The sequence below is a fragment of the Neodiprion pinetum genome, chromosome 4, assembly GCF_021155775.2.
Source record: "Neodiprion pinetum isolate iyNeoPine1 chromosome 4, iyNeoPine1.2, whole genome shotgun sequence".
In the NCBI taxonomy this organism is placed as follows: Eukaryota; Metazoa; Arthropoda; class Insecta; order Hymenoptera; family Diprionidae; genus Neodiprion; species Neodiprion pinetum.
The window spans coordinates 9,652,468-9,670,119 of NC_060235.2; the positions used below are offsets into that span (position 1 = coordinate 9,652,468).

Sequence of the window (17,652 nt, forward strand, 5' to 3'; positions counted from 1 at the left end):
AATTATAATGCGAATTCTATGCTATCTAACGTAACTGTTAAAATTGAAAAATTTTCTTCAATATTAAATAAAATTGAAGTAAAATATTTAATAAATGAAAAAAAAAGTTATTTCTAGAATTATTAATTATTTATTTTTAAAAGTTATTTATTTTTAAAATTATTAAAAATTATTTATTTTAAAATTTATTTTGACAATTACTTATTTTTATATTAAATAATTTATACATATTAAAAAAAAAAAAAAAAAAGTAACTCAAACGGGATTTGAACAGCCGTTAGGTCGCTCAGTAAGCAAGAGCGTTACCGCTACGCCATGGAACTATTGCTGCAACCGGTAAAAAGGTTCCTTCTACTTAAGTTACATATAGAACTTTAAGTTGAAATTTCTCAGTAATAAAAACGAATGGCGTCTTGCCGCTTTATATATTTATTGAGGGGACCCTGCCCTACAATATATATAAAAGTGATGGAAATCTGTGATTCCCAAGTTTGACACTCCCCTTGTAAGTGATTTTTACGAACTCGGGTACGAATACCGGTGCTGTATTCCTCCACCGAGCCTGCCGTACCTGCCATTGTTTTGATACTCGAATCTGCAGATCAGAGATATTAGCCGTGACTACCATTAGACTCGGTGCCATAAAACGATGCCCTACACCTAATTCGTTTCACCGTAGCTGATAACTGTGTTATCGAGATAGTTACCGGTATGGTCAGATAAAGAAACAATCCTTGCCAAACAAACGAATGCACGCTGTGCATTCGCAACTATATTGTATGATAATTAATGTTCCGAAGAAAATGATACAAAGGAAATAATAAAAACACAGATGGTTTCACAAAAAAAATAAAATAAACTAAAATTAAATTATCTCGAAGCTAATTTCCTTCTTGTAATAATCTTTACGCTATTCGCTCCCTAATTTATGTGCTCGATTGTCTGTTTCTTGTGATTAAGGTTTAACCCTCGCTTCGAAATTATGTTTCTGGAGTTTAAATATTGCAATAAACGGTTCCTTTAACTCGAATTATTCTACAATATCGTTTCTCGTTTCTAGTTTTGACTTTAAATGAATTAGTCAAAATTATTTGAGTCTAATTAAGTTGGTCCGTCCGTCGTCGTCCGCGTATGCCTTATAACTTTATGGGTATCGTACTACCCCCAGTACGTTACAATATATATCTTATATCAGTAATGATAAGCGTCAACTCTACCTTATCAGAGCATCTATATCGCAGTATCGTTATGTTGCCTTCGGGAGAAGGGTCCGGCAATGTTAATGGTCGTCCAATGTTATGTAGAATATGTACACTAAACCGTATAAAAAAACGGCTATTTTTCCTCAAACAATATTTTAGACATGAATTTTGTTTTAAAAAAAAGCCGACTTTTTTTGATACAGTCTAATTTATACTCAACTTCATTACGAACTCCAATAATTAACACTAGAATCTAAATTTTATGTCGTAGTTTACACAGTAAGTGCCTGAAGAACAATGTATTCTAAATTAACATTCGTCTAGTTCTATAAGTAAACGGACCGGAAGTTTCTTTTTTTTACATACACATATATATTAAATAGATCAACACTGTCCTTTTACATGGCACCTAATTTTCTAGAAAATAAATTTCGGTTAATCCCCATTCAAGTAATTCGCCTTAGATACGATTAAGCTACTTGCTTGGTACAATGCTATACACTTCTGAAATATCAGCCAAATAGAATTAGTTGACCTGAAATGTTGGAAGGGTGATATTGGAAAAATGAAATACTTGGAATAATTGAGTTTATTTATTTATGAAAGACAAATATCGTATAACATTCAACAAAGGAATAGCTAACCTAATGGAAACAAATGACTGCTAGACACAGCCACTCGATCCTATCCTGATCCCACAATTATACTGAAATAAATAAATAACCATTGACCATCATTGAAACTAATGATAGAGAAAATATCTGTAGAACTTTAGTATTGATAAACTCTCCACCACTCCACTCTCCAGGAAGGTAACAGCCCAGTCTATTACTGTGTACTTTTAACATTGCAATAATTCTTTTCCCGATTTTTCTTGTTTTAATTGGTGAGGGGGGGGGGGGGGGGGGTCAATCGTAGTGTCAATTCAAAATGGCACCAAATCCTGCTGTTGCATATGTCCGCCATTCTGAATTTGATGAAAAATGGTTTTTCTTGAATAACTCGGCCATTTTCAAGTTAAACGAAAAATTGTAAGCACCAAATTTGTAGGACATTTAATTCACTAAAAATTTGATTATGTTCATTTATGTCCTAAAGTTCAAAATAAACGAGATGATGCAATAGTTTTACTTAGCCACTTTTTTAGGTTTGATGCAAAACTATCGATATTAGAAGAAAAAAACTGCAAAGACCAAAGTTGTAGAAAATTGAACTTCCTACAAGTTCGGTCTTTAAAATTTTTTGTTAAAATAGAAAATGACCGAGTTATTTAGGAAAACCCATTTTTCATCAAATTTGGTCACCACGTTGAATTTACACTACCAGTGACGCCCGCCCCACCTACAACTTTTAAAACAAGAAAAATCCAGGAAAGAATTAATGTTATTTCAGGTTGATTATTTGGACATATTGACTGGGCTATAATCAAATGTCAGTGAATGAGCAAGTATGGGGAAGGCGTGTTCTGTTATAATACAATTAACCAGTAACAATACACAAAAATTTTCTCAGGATTTTGAAAACTATGAGTCAATATAGAGGTACACTGAGATTGTCTCATGCTAAACCTTCTTCTGCATAAAACATTCTAGTGAATTAACAATCTGCAAGGAATTACATATACATTTAAAATCCTTCGAGGCATCGTTTTGCAAAGTGGAAACAACATCGGAGATGAACCTGCTATGCTTCACTTCAAATGTATGTAATGCCACTTATCAACTGAAATCAAAGATCAATAAACAAACATATAGACTTCTTCAGCAAAAAAAAGTACTGTATCAAATACGGAATACCATATTTACATCAAGTTTATTTTTTCACACTAGGTAACAAACGTGAAGATATAAGTGATTTGGGAACATCAACAGCAAAGCTATGGAATATTATAATTTGTTTTTCAATTCTTCGACTCTCACGAAATAACTCTTATCCGCTGAAATGGAAAACGGGAATTCATGTATAATAGCAAACAAAGCATATGAGCTCGTGTTCGAATTAAATCAATATATGTTCAATCGGGAAAAAAACGAATCAAATTATCGAATATGTCCGATCAGATGGCGTTTCTTCATAGATCACTCCGTTTGTTAAACATAGCCATCATCAAAAAACATAGTCGCGAAAAGATAAAATAGATCAATTCAAAATAATGTTCAACTCACTGCAGTATGAATATTCCCGACAACTTTTTTTATGATTCAGGCGTGTGTCTAGGTGAGGAAAAGTATAGCAATAACAGTGCGTTGAATTTAATATTCAGTCTTCGTGCAGGCTATGCCAAAACCGAACAAAGAACTATAAATGTATAATGCAGTAGGAATTTCTATTCTTTTTGTTGCAGAATAAAGCAAAACGATATCATTTGCTGACTCGTAACATTTTGACACGTATGAAAGGTGAAATTTATTTATTTTTATTCAAAAGCTTAGACCAAACACTTACCAGAACTGTCAATGGGTGGTGCATCTCCAGCCTCAGGAGCCTTTTCAAGTACTTCCTCCATACTACTAACAGTAGTTTTGAAAGGACTGCCTTCTACGCTTACGTTGGTGCTGCAACACGTTGATTGTTTTTTTTTTTTTCTTTGATTCTTCAGTTTATTATTAAATGAAAACTAGCTATCATTAATTTGCAGCAACAAACATTACAGGCTTTCCATTTCACCTGATTTATATTTAATATGAGCCTGAAATATTTTTGTTCTCAAACTTTATTCTTTCATGTGCCAGCAATAAAGTTTTGGAAAAACCATAATTGCGTTACAGAAAACTGATTTTAATGTTCTTCAACCTAAAATGATAGAAAACAACATGAGAAGACATGCACAAAACGTCCCCAAGTGGTTGTATGTCCTAGTTTTTGACATTGTTTGATACCTGATGGACATAAGACATAAGCATGAAGATTTGCTTAATCAAGTTCTACTCTCTGCTTCCAAGATTTCATGTCAGGAATTATTTCGCAAATATACAGGTGAGAGACACCTGTTGCATAAGTTGTGCATAAGCACCAGCAATCTCCACATATACAGAGCAATACAGTAATTTACAGAAAAGAAAATACAAGGCTGAAGCTAGGCCAGAATTACGAGCCAAATGTTCTAACGTTCACTCGAATAAGATAGTAAAATACAAAAACCAAAATTTTGTGAAGTACCTCAAATCCTTATACTTTTATAGAATTATGAGGATAAAACTGAACTGCAATTTTCTAATTCCACAAAGTTCAACGAGTTTGGCTGTTAACTCTGGCTAGTAGTATCAGCTTCATAAAGAAAATGTATTGATCAGAATCTGGAAAAAAGAATCTTGCGCAGCTTATTTGGAACAATGATGGTGAATACGAATTAAACATCGCTACCATGTAAAAGAAATAAATCTAAACTAATTTGAACAATACAAGCTAAAATATCTACAATTTGATTCAAGGTTTTATAATTAAAGCACTTAAAATTATTGGAATCTAGCGTTTTTGATCAAACTCCAATGTTCTTGGACTTATTTTGTTTAACACGAAACTCTGCAACAACCGCCTGAAACTTTTAAAACTGGTTATCTCTAGAGTGAATAAAAATAGATTTATGTAAGTACAATAGAACAAATGTTTGTCAGAACTAACTTTAGTGCGTTATAATTATACTACTTTGTAAAGATTTCTTAAATGGTTTCAGACAATTTGTAACGATGTAGTCAGTGAGTAAAACGAGTCCAAAAACGAATAGAATCTGAAGCAAAACACCAGAGTATAGTTACTCTGAACATTCCTATTATAAAAACTGGTCTAAAATTTTTTATATTTTAACTTGTGTTCTTCGAATTTATTCATATTCATTTGTGCTCACTACAATTGGAACAAACACAAACAATGCTGGGGAGTTTTTCAATGGTTCATTTTTCTCCTTTTCTAAATTTTTGATGGTATGAGATTCTATTGAAAAATCTAATGACATCTTTAGCGAATTATGTGTTGCTGAGTAATACGTAGTCATTTTCCGAATTTTCTTCTTTCTTTTTAATCTTGAAGCTCGATTTTTTCATGCTTCAAAAAACATGACCTTACAATAGAGATTTGGAATTTGACGTAAAAACAAGAACATGCTATGGATCGGAAATTATCATTCAAAAAATTCAAAATTTAAATATAACATATCTGTTGAAACATAGAAGCGCGACCAGATAATTATTTTCTTATGAATTTCGCACGTTGTCAAGATGAACGTGTAATAAAAAATGTCCACAACATTAAATGTCTCCCTTTAATCATTATTCTACAATTCAAATGGGGAATCCAATTCAACAGATTGATTAATCGAAAATTTCTACTTTATAACTCGAGAATTCTCCGGTAGAAGATTGTAGTTATGACTAACAATATCTAGTGAAAAATGATTACACCATCACTAGCATAACCAACTATTTTACTTTTTAGAACATGATAAGCGTCATAAAAATCAAATCTACGTCAACTCATTTTACAAAATATGATCGATTACACAGGATGCACGATTCAATATTACATAAAATATCTTCAATCAAATAATCATTTCCTCAAATACTCACCAAGCAATACCACCAGCTGGTGACTCTTTTTTTATGAGGCTTTGCCAATGCTGATGCACTTCGTCAATGACATGTAATGCAAAATCCTTAGGTTTTGCTTCTCCATTGAAAGCAAATTGATTTTCTGGTTTACCATCAGGAATCTTATATATTTTGAACCATTCTATGGTTGCCTTCAGTAGCCCAGGGAAATGTTTCTCGATGTCATTAACATCTGTAAATACAAAATTTGAAGATAAGACCACATATATAGGGGATGTATTCCATTTTTGGCACATGACGTTTAGGATGCACAGTCACAGAATTCGGAACCCTTTTAAAATTCGGTTTCCCGTCATCACGGAAAAGTAACGGCTCCCAGTTGCAGCTCTTAAGATCAAAAAGTTGAAAAGATATCGGAATTCCAAATTTTTACAAAAATGTTTTTTCGACTATCTTTAAACCAGTATGTGGTAAGTTCTTACGGTTCAAAAATAAAAAAACAAATAGTGGTTTTCAATTGTACGAATATCACTTTTGCAATCGTGTCAGTGTAGAGTTTCTTCAAGCATCGGTTGAGCTTGAAATACCTAAAGATATGTCGTTACCCATTTCTACTAGCACAGCCTAATATTTTTTAACAAAGTTCATTTGAGAATACGTCTCCTATAACCATAATTTAACTACACTTAAATATACGGTACTGAACGCATAGAACTCATAGAAATCATATGTTGAAACAAATTATTTTCAAAGAAAACTTCATTTTGACTATCAGCTGTTAGCTCTGCATTGTGAAGGGTATGATAATAATACTAATAATAATGATAATAACATCAACAACATACAATAACGATAACAACAATAACAGCAATAATCGCTCGAGACCCACCATACCCTCTTGCATATGTCCCCATTAGCTGAAAGCTTGATGTTCAATAGAAACACCCACATTCGCACGAGGGACGAGGAAAAATGTAGAAAACCTTGCCCAAGTGTAACCGGACTGATTGTGAGTTCAAACCTCATCTTTCCGATTCGGCACATAACTTACCATTTTGTGTTTAATCGCTTTATACCAACAAAATGTAAAAATTTTTTGTGCTTTACTCAGTAGACTATCGTTAACAGAAGTTACTAAAAATCAAATGAAATCAATTAATGATCGAATTCAACTTTACACATTTCAAGTAAAATGCAACTTACTTCTATTGTTGGTTTGGATGACGTCAGAAATAACTAGAAGACTGTACATTAATTTAGACATTTTTTCTCTCTTATAAAATAGTTAAAAATAAAAGAAAGGAGAAACCAGTCTCCAAAAATTGTAAATTATAATTGTTATACGTGGAGAGGCTTTTAGAAAAAATTTGGGTCAAACAGGAAACATTTTTTGATATATAAAGTGCAAGTATTCGTTGAAAAATACCTGGATTGAGACCATTGAGAAGTAGACATTCTGGCAATTCAAAAATTATCGATACAATACCACCACAAAATTTCAGAACCTCATTTTCTGTCAAATTAATCAATGTTAAAGGCTGTAATTGGTGTTCAGTTCTCCCGTAGTGACTGGGAATCAAACCTTAATTGAACGCCAAATTTTGTGACTTTGTGTTCAGTAATTGTGCCTAAATAATTAGTTAGTCACGTCTGTAATCCTAACGTCAAGTAATCACATCAGATTTGTATTGATTTGGAGGGATTTCATAGCTTCTCTGATTAGCTGAAGCGGCTAGCTTCACGTTCACTAATCTCCTCACATTCTCGATACATGAGGCGATTCACCCTCTATAGGTATACACTTCCAAGATAAAAATCCATCACATGATCATTTAAGAACTATTGAACTTATTGAACTAAAATGTCAAGTGATAATCAAAGACGAATCAATAATGGATATTACCATTTAACTGGTCAGCCAAGGGATCATTAACATCGATGGTAAGAATTTTCCAGTCAGTTTCACCTGAAAAATAGATTTTACCCAATGCAATAAAGGTAGAGGCTCCGGCAGGTTACAGAATCTTTTTTAGATAATGTTTGTGATTTTTATATATATTAATATGTACTATATGCAAACATTGAAATACCTTCATCGATTAGTGCAACAGTACCAAGCACCTTGACTTTCAAAACCTCACCACGCTTCGCTACCTAAAACAAACAATCACTAGATAACGAATTGTTTTATTGGTCTGCATTAAGTCTAAGATAAGGGAAAACGATAAAATCTAATCCAATATTATTGTACGATTTATGTCATATTTTCACAATATGTACATCTCTCTTTTTCTTCAGAACAATTATGAAACTCTATGAGAGTGCACAAAATTACTTACTTTGTAACCAATTTCAAGGACATCTATAGGGTCATTATCACCTTTGCAGCCTGTTGCTTCATCCAATACTTCAGGATTTTCCCACGTCTGAAATCAAGTTGAACATATAAAAGCATTTTATTGAGAATTGATAACTAAGTCACAATAAAATGATGTTTCAAGATGGCATTAAAATAACGATTCAAAACAGTTATTAACCTGGGTTAGATATTTGTATCCCAACTAATTTTAAACATTACTACTAATCTCTGACTAGTATAATATTAGAATCCAATAATGCCAGAAATAAGCATTACTGAGCTTCGTAAAATAGAATTTTCTGAGGGTCGAGTTCAAAATGTCAATGCTACGATTCATTTTGAGGGACAATCGTCACCTCCCAAGCTTACAATTAGTTAACTCTGAAATTGAGTCAACTATACTATATAACTATATACTGTAATAAAATAGTGTTTATATTCTGCAAACCCAACTACTTTAGTCATTTTAACAATGCAGAATAAGATTGTTTTCAACATTTCCTTACGTTAACATTAGTAACTTCAAGCATGTCGAACTTTCGACATCCACTAGTGCAGCAATTCAGTCATAAAAACTAACATGATCTAGGTTATTTAATAAAATTAAGAGGCAACGATTCACAGAAGGGATGGACTTTGCACATTTTAGTAGGGCAATTAATAATTGTGCTTTGACAATGTTTACACGAACTTCAGCACTCTAATAATCCAGTAGTCATTCTCCGTACAAGTTTGAAGTTAGTAATGTTCGCATGACGTAACATTGGAAAAAAAATTATTAATTTTCAATTCTAGAATAACTTTGAAAGAGTTGGGTTTTCAAAATTTCAGTATTTTTTGCTTCACTATGACTTACTAAATTTTAGATAATCCTAAAGTTGCAAAGGAGGTAATGATTTTTTCTAAACATGAATTATTACAGTAATGTTATTAGCTTCAACCTCATTCTTCCGCAAGGGAAGAGTTTGGATGACAGATAATATCTAATCTGATTAATCTTCACCTTGAACTGTAATCAAGGCTCAGTTGTAATCAGTACTGTATTATATCTTGCCTGATAAGACTTGCAAAGATTATGTTATTAACTGAATGGTAAGGTTTGAATGAGTGACCTTGCCATAAAAGAATCTGAGTCTATGAGCAGTGAATTACAATCTGTTACAAGGCAATCCAAACTTTTGCCCCTTAATTATATTTATGCAGAGATGAAACGAGCCTAACGATTTCAGTTTCACTTTGCAAGTTCCTGATTTAAACTGTACCTGTGGAATGGCTCCATAGTTCCAAATGTAGCCGTGATGAGGGAAACAATTTGCAACAAACCTAAGTTTTCCTTTCTTAACATCCTGCTTGATTGGATTCAATGTTTCCTTCAAGCTTATCTCCATCTTGGCATTCGTCCATCGAGGCACTTCTACTATCATATTGAATATCTTTTTTGCCTCATCAGCGTACAACGGTATGTCGTGTAACGGAGAAACTGGTCCTTTGTCATTTTCTACACAAAAATTTAAAAAAGGTCAATTTTGTTCTTTCCTTACATTTGTTATTTCATGTGAGAATGGCAAATAGTGGAGGCTCTATAGTATAGAAAAAAATGTGTGGGAAAGAGCCTTTCAGGAAATTACAACTCTGTATACTATTTGATAAGATTAAATATGATATTATGTGATGTGACACAAGGTATACACTGTATATCCAGAGGTTATTTTAGTACAAGAGTGTATGAGATAAAAGAATACGTGATTGTGTGGGTAATGATTTTTAATTACCTTACACAAACATTATTCAATAATTTACGCCTACCCTGGAACATGGCTGATGTTAGTAACATTAATGTAACGAAACATCACTGAAGAAATCATTATTGCACAATTTAAGAATGACGTTCAACGAATTGCCTTTTCAAAGTATAAGTATGTTAGATTTGTCATAGTTGACTAAATTCCAAACAATCCTCACAGTACAACGTAAAGATTCTTCCTGAACATGTATCGTTATAGTAACGTAACCAACTTCATCCTCATTGGTAATTCTCAAAATAATGATTCTCCTCGTATTTGAAAGTCATCTTCACCACAGGGAAATACAACGCAAAATCTAAAACTAATCTATATCCAAGGGCAAGCATTATAGCCACATGTAGAGTACGACTTTGTCTATAGATAGATACATAAAAGTGAAAACAATTGTACGTTAGTAAGAAGCAAATGTTTGATCGGTCACAAGGTTACAGTATTCTCTTGCTATGTAGACTGGTAGAATAAAATGGGTTCATTTCATATCAATTCAACCACCTCCCAAACTTCATTTAGATTTATTATCATGAAAAAAAAATATGAGAATAACCAAGTTTGTTTAAAATCACTTGGCAGAAAAAGCATTCATTTTGAAATTGCATATTTTTACGAGTTAGATTTCTTATGGTAATGTCTCAGAATTATTTCAAGGATTATTGGGCCCTTTCGTCTAGACAAAAAGTCAGAAAGAGCACGAAAAGCATTTTAAAATCTCCAAAAATATTATTTGTAACAATAATGGTGAATGAAACAAAAAACGTCCCCATTATGTTACAAAAGTGAATAAGAGAAGATTCGAATAACACAAGGTCGATGTTTTTGATCTGATTCAGATATTTTTGACCTTATTTCACTGGCTAACCCGATCCTCAGATTCTCTAGGAAATGTTCAAAAAATCTTACATTATAGTACACTTACTAATAAGCAGTCATAAATTAGGATCAAAAAAGTTGTCAGAACCATTTTCACATTTTATTGACATTTGAAAATCAATACTTTCACAAACTTTTCATATGAAGCAAACCCTCCTCCCTCCTATCAACATTTGGACTATTTTATTTTAAGAAATGAAATCATTCTGGAACTCTCAAAAAAACTTAGACAGAGGCAAGATCTTTCACTAAAAGCCAGAACCAAGTTTTTAACCTGAAAGCATGTTTATAAAAATTTTTGAAGTTACTGAGTTTTGATTATGGTTACAAAAAAACGCACTTTAAGGGGGTCATCTGGTTTAATAGGTTCAAAAAATCGATTTTTTTTTTTTGCACAAATTGTTTCCTTAATATGTCTAGAATGTGGAGGTAAAGTGATTTTTCGATATTCGAAGCCATTATAAAGATACAGCAGTTAGAAGGAACAGGTGTTCGGAGCGTTGAGCGGAGCGCTTGGAGGTCGAGCCTATTGTTCTCTGTCGGCTTTATACCTGAGACCCTTCTGGACAAATAATTACTTATACGAGTGTAGACAAGTTGAAACAAATTTAGGAAAGTATTTGTGTAATGATTTATGTAGTGAAACTTATTTTAGTCCTGGTTTAACTTCGAAGAGCACATCTGCGAAAAAATTTTTTGAAACACATGATGGGTTCAAAGTTATTTATTTAAAAAATGAGTGGTAGAAAAGGTATTTCGGAAAATAATGTTCACCCTGGTCGTTCTAAAAAACGACAGATTGCTGGAAACCGTTTAACAAGCCAACAAGATACAGGTTATACATAAGCTTCGGCTGAAAAACTTCAAGGCGGCATGGACATGGAGGTTTCTGTTACTTCAAACTTTGGGTATTGTATTTTACAGTTTGCGACAGTATTTTTCGCTATTTCCAATACTGTAATATCTAAAGAGTGTGAAGATGATGTGTCTTTCGCGCAATCTAGCCATCATGGCTTAGGTTTTAAAATAGTTCAGTCTTGTAACTGTGCAAGACAGAAAGTTATAAACTCGGGCCCAATGCTTCAACATGCAAGTGAAATCAATCGTTGTTTTGTATTTGTCATGCGGTTATTAGGGATTGGTCATGAAGGTGTAAACCTTTTCTGCAGTCTTATGGATATTTGTTCTGGTATTTCGAATTCAACCTATTACGCACTTCTAGAAGATATACACATAGCTTCATCTGCAGTTTGTGAATCTGTGTTGTCATTTGCTGTCTCGCAAGAAAAAACGATGAATGAAGAAGCAGGAAACGTACGTGATGAGTTGACGGTATCGGGGGACGGTACCTGGAGAAACCTAGGCTTTTCATCTTTATTTGGAGTTTCTACATTAATTGGGAAGTATACTGGCAAAGTTCTAGATGCTATGGTCATGAGTAGTTATTGCACAGCGTGTAATATGTGGAAACATAAAAAAAATACAGAACCACTGGAATATGAAATGTGGTATAAATTTCATGTAGATGAATGTACCATTAATCGTACTGGAAGTTCAGAAAAGATGGAAATTGTGCTATTGTACAGATGTTTGCAAGATCTTTGGTTAAAAATGAAGTTAAATACCTCACATGTATTGGTGATGGGGATTGTAAAACTTTTAGAAGGATCTTAGATTCTAAACCGTACGGAAAAACTGCTGTAACGAAAAAAGAATGCGTTGGTCACGTCGAGAAAAGAATGGGAACAAGACTCCGTGGTCTCAAAAAGGGTAAAGATAATAAAGGGATAGGCGGAAAAGGAGCAGGGAAACTGACTGATAAAGTCATCAAAGAAATGACTAAGTTGTATGGACTAGCTATTCGACGACGGAAGAAGTGGGCGTCCATTTTTTCGAGGCGGTTGTCTTCAGACCACTATAACTTTAATTCTACTGAATATTTTTAGCTAAAAATTTAACTGTACATTCTTGAAATATGTATAAATAAATGGTAAAAAGTTCAAAGTTCTATCCCTTCATTGGTCTTTACAAAAAAATCCCAAAAAATGCTCAAAAATCAGGGCGTCAAACCAGAGGACCCCCTTAAATCTTAATAATGTTCAAACTATTCTCATAAGATAATCATATGAATCAAATTGGTCATAGCATCCAATAATTTTGGTGAGAAGCATTGCCTGCCTGCTTCTGATTTCACCTCAGATTACTTCGCAATATACATCAAAGTATCATGCAACTATTGAAAAACAGTAAAGGCATTGCAGCTTTCTCAATGGCATATGACATCATCTATGTGCCGGTATTATTGATTAAGAAATGATTTTTTGAAGAATTTTCACTAAATAAAGTTTAAAAGAAGAAATTCTGACAATTCGATAAAAAACCATTGACCTTTCGTACTGCTAAACAATGTGTATCATTATTGGATTGTTCACAAATTTTTAATTACATTAGGTATGTTCTATGAATGATCTCAAGCACTTTGTATATCAAGTACACAGCATCCTTTTAAATATTTGTGAACCTCCCTTTAAATGAATTGTCTTCAAGAAAGCTAACAGTTTGTAACAGATAAATAAGGAAAGATCTCGAGGAATCGAACATCTATATTTGTCAGCAAAAAGCTTTTTTTAAACAAAGCTGTGGATTTTTGAAATCATAAGGTATCAAAATTTCTGTGGCGTGACAATTGAATAATATCAGATGCTTCTTTGGTAAGAAACTGGCTGAAGTCTGATCAACATTTGATAACCCAGTATTAAAGAGAGGTTGAAGTCTATGACGTTGACGTAACGAAGCATTTAAAAAAATTCCTAGTGAACAACTTTAGTATGGTGAAAATGTAGTAAACTGTCAACTGACCACAAAGACAGTTTGGAATAGTCCTATAAACCAATACTAAAATTGCCGCACAGCAACTTGAAAAAAAATATGATTCTTAATCCTCAGATTCAACTGGCAGATTTATTAACTCTTACATAAGGTGAAATTCCAAAACAATTTTTAACTCTTCAGCTTCCGGAAACAAGCCCTTTTCAGGATCTTTTTCTGACCCAATAACTAACAAATCTATTAATATATTCAGGAGATAAGATCAACAAAATTTGCACACATTAGAGTTATGATAATGCCTAGAAACCTTGAGAATATCTAGATTAAATCATGCGTGAAATCACACTCCAAGTCACTAAGTCATTATGACGTATTTCTTTCGATTAATGTAGTTCGAGTGAATTATTTTTCTAACTATGCGATGAAGAAACTTGCAGAGAAACCACGGTTGAAACTGATAGCGAAATTCCTGAACAGTTACTTCAGCGATACTAAACATATGGAATTATGTGGTGAAATTGATGAAATCAAGCATGTGTCCGTTGACATTTAGTCGGCACTACTTTCCTTTTACATAATTAGGTATCTATTCCGTCACTCTCGCAGATATCTGTGAATAATCGAAATAACTCATTCCGCCATATGAAAAAGTCTAAATGTCAAATTCCATTCAATCGTACGGCTGCAGCAACGGTAGAATACTTGAATATTGTTATTCAGAAATTTTGAACATCTTTCCGGTTTAAAATATGTGGTCATGTCACGTGACCTAACGCTACATCACATAGCACGTCTATACATATAAAAAAAAAAATACGTATACCGCGTATACCGCAAAGCGTGCGTGGGATAACATATTTTTTCGAACGGCGCGAAAAGTATCACAGAGAATGAGGGATATTTGATACTACATAATGAATGAACGTTATTGCCGTCACGAACGTGCTCAACGGTCAATTTACTCTAATCATTTTACAAGAGTTATCTAGGAATCGACCCTCTGGGGTTCAGGGACCATCGCACAGCAGTCGATAGGTCAGAGCTAATACGGAGACGGGAAGAACGCGGCATGAGATAAAGTGTAAATGGCTCGGAGAGTTGACTACTCACTGAAATATATCCTGTAATTCGTCGTGTTTGGTGTTCCCTTCTCAACCGTGGTATAAGACATGTTGGTTTGAAAGGCACGCTTCGCTGCCGAACTATGCGGCTTCATACAACGACCGACACTGGCCAAACTCATGGGAATTAGAAATTTTCTCAAAGCGGCCGACCGCAACACGTGCAGCTCTACGGCGGTCATAGTGACACCTGGAGAGTTACAAGGAAACAAAATACTTTGGAAACCAACACGGGCCCTCCAATCTGCCGATAAAGATAACAGCCCCGGTTATACTGACCGAGTCATCTTCATATTGCGTCGTGGTGTATTGGCGAATTCGACTCGCAGAAAAAGTGCAGTCCAAAGTCCGCATTCAGTAGGCACTTTTGCTGTGACTCCAATTCATTATACCAGGCGGACTTCTTGAATGGAAGCGACGCAAATGACCAAATGAGCGACCTACTCATCTCTGATATCCGAATGCAACGACCGTTTGTTTCATTGTTTATGACTATTCCATAACACTTCTACTTAAGTGTGAGAATCTTGTAGCCAAAGGATATCAAATAACCAACCATTTGAAACATGACCAAATGAAATTTGACTTTAAAACTCATCAATTAAAGGCTAAAAGCCTATTACTAGATCCTCGCATTACAGACAGCTATAATATCATTGTCAAGTACCACGGAGATTAGAACCGTATTACAGACAAACTATGTTACACCATATAGCCTTGGAGATAGAATAAAACTGTGATACAATAGATATACATATAACCGATATAATATAGAGCACCTAACGCTAGGTTACATTGCTGTAATAATCTATAAAACTAGCGATTGTGGAACCTCTATAACCATGCATACAAATTATCAAACATGTATTGTAAAATCCTTTCGAAAACAACGTATTGTAGACAACGCTTACGAACGTTATGGAGGCAATATAGATCTCTAATGTGGAACCGTATCGAACGCTACCTGGAGATTACATCAGTAACACTATGAGTAAACCACTGAAGGTAAGCCAACTTGCCGGATGATTCTGTAGGGAATATCAATTCAAAACAACGAAAAATATAATGATGAATCCATTATTATAATAGCATCAAACCCTTCAGGTGATTAAAATTCATACCGCTCTGGGAATTAAACGTAGAAGTGTACAAATCGTCAACTCTTTACAAAGCTCAGTACAATTTCCAAAGAGGTGACCTGAATAGTTGCAACGCCGATTAATAGGCAACCAAAAAGCACAAGAGCAATCCTCGGATACCTTACAAACCAATCTAACTCGGCTAAGCATATTAGCCATCAGAGAAAACTATACGGAACATACATAAAAACTTATCTTAAGATTCTTACCTAACCAATTCCTCAAATACTTTACTCCGTTAAATACAATACGAATACCTGAGAATAATCACAGCAGTGGGTTTTTAAAGTTAATATTAAATCTGTAGTCATATCTGCTACGTACTCACTATTATACCTGTCAGATAATTAAGCAAATAAAATATAACGCTCTCAAAATAATATCCAAACACACAATCAGTAAACTCTATTGTGTCTCCAGTTAGTCGTTAAAGCAAATGAAATATTCCAGTGTATTTATGTATTCTTGTTATACATCAAAATATTCTGGAAGCAAAACTATGCACCTAATATAACGCGCCGTTGCCTCGAGAACGCTGACGCTATGGTGAAATCAACACCACCAGAATAGTGCGCGTAAAGCTTGCACGCATAAGCGAACTGATACAGCGAACTCGAGCATAAGCGCATTATGATCAACGACCTATGTCCACGCAACAAAAGATTGCGTAAAACTGAAATCCTGAAAGAAATGAGGATGTAGCGCTGTTGTCAGGCCGACTGTTCACCTGGCACCAACAAGTAGTTCACATGAAGCTCACACTAACAGAACATTAGTGCACAGAAAACTCGAGCACAGCTAAACCATGATGGATCAGCAACAACAAGTAGTGCACACAAGGTTTACATGCATAACACACCAACATAATTTTAAAAAGTCGAGAACTGCCCTGGTTTTAATTCTTAAAATGAGGGGGAAGACGTACTGTTGTGGCGTAGAGATTTGTGGGGAAGGGTCAACATCTACTTCTATCGATCCGTATGGATACGAGCCCCAAGCACAGATGCACTCTCTTGGTTCCTATCTCTAAATTTGCTATCTTCCTCTCTATACAGTCTCGTGATACAATCCTCTTGCTTCTTGCATTCTAAATTCCTTTTACAAAGTTACTCTACTCAGAGTAACAGTGAACTTCGCCTTCTATTCTGTTCTTTCAGATTAAAATACCGTACTACAGTTTGTGTACGAGTACCAAGCGCAAATGCGCTCACTTGTTTCGTATCTTTAAATTTGCTATCCTGCTCTCGATACAGTCTCGTAGTATAATCCTCTTGCCGCTTGCATTCTGAATTTCTTTTACAAAGTTACTCTACCGAACGTAACAGCAAACTTCACCTTGCCGTTTTGTTCTATTAGATTAAAATACAGTACTACAATTTGTATTTGATTCTGATTATAAAATAAATTCAATTTAAGTAAAATATTCTGACATATAAAATTTGTTATTCTGCAAAAATCATCACTACATCGATTCGCTCATCAAGTTTCAAACAACTTCAAAAGATAAGGTAATTTTATTCTTCAATCCTACGATCATTCCTTTCCCCCGTTATCCCAACAACGCGATTGAACATCCAGTGTCCACTGCATTTCAATGCTTGTCGGTACTTGGTGACCCCAAAACTACTGTGCGTCTAGCTGTATCTTCATGATTAAATGTACTGTCTAACTTCTGCAATTATCGGAGAGTGCCTTTAGGCCAGGTCTACAATCAGTCGTTGTCGGTGAGTCGTCAGTGGTCGTAAGCCGCTGCTGGAAGACGTAAGTCGCTAGTAGCTAGTCATCA

At 34.3% G+C, this 17,652-nt stretch overlaps 1 protein-coding gene and 1 long non-coding RNA gene across 4 annotated transcripts; both read right to left on the bottom strand.

The window, feature by feature from the left end:
* Positions 1–1,773: 1,773 nt before the first annotated feature.
* Nurf-38 (Inorganic pyrophosphatase Nurf-38) lies at positions 1,774–16,843 on the bottom strand. 3 transcript variants are annotated; one of them, XR_006882498.1, is made up of 9 exons: positions 16,792–16,843; positions 9,368–9,603; positions 8,086–8,172; positions 7,837–7,900; positions 7,650–7,712; positions 5,765–5,978; positions 3,648–3,757; positions 3,008–3,138; positions 1,774–2,924 (listed from the first exon to the last, which is right to left on the bottom strand). XR_006882498.1 is itself a non-coding variant. In XM_046619995.2 (8 exons), the coding sequence occupies exons 1-8, from the start codon at positions 14,907–14,909 to the stop codon at positions 2,893–2,895; spliced, it is 999 nt and encodes a 332-aa protein (XP_046475951.1). In that variant the 5' UTR covers positions 14,910–14,996; the 3' UTR covers positions 1,774–2,892. The 3 variants fall into 3 exon arrangements, 1 of the variants encoding a protein (XP_046475951.1); XR_006882497.2 differs by lacking the exon at positions 16,792–16,843 and adding an exon at positions 14,717–14,997; XM_046619995.2 differs by lacking the exons at positions 3,008–3,138; positions 16,792–16,843 and adding an exon at positions 14,717–14,996.
* On the bottom strand, positions 3,768–5,758 carry LOC124215994 (uncharacterized). The gene is made up of 2 exons (XR_006882499.2): positions 4,082–5,758; positions 3,768–3,995 (listed from the first exon to the last, which is right to left on the bottom strand). It is a non-coding gene; the product is annotated as an uncharacterized lncRNA (long non-coding RNA).
* Positions 16,844–17,652: the final 809 nt, after the last annotated feature.

Excerpts from the sequence above, each read along its gene's own strand:
- Nurf-38 (XM_046619995.2), bottom strand. The coding sequence starts at position 14,909 with ATGACCGCCGTAGAGCTGCACGTGTTGCGGTCGGCCGCTTTGAGAAAA. Across the intron at positions 7,901-8,085 it reads TCCTTGAAATTGGTTACAAA|GTAGCGAAGCGTGGTGAGGT; the intron begins GTAAGTAATTTT and ends TGTTTGTTTTAG. Across the intron at positions 2,925-3,647 it reads ACCACCCATTGACAGTTCTG|TTGATAAGTGGCATTACATA; the intron begins GTAAGTGTTTGG and ends CTTTGATTTCAG.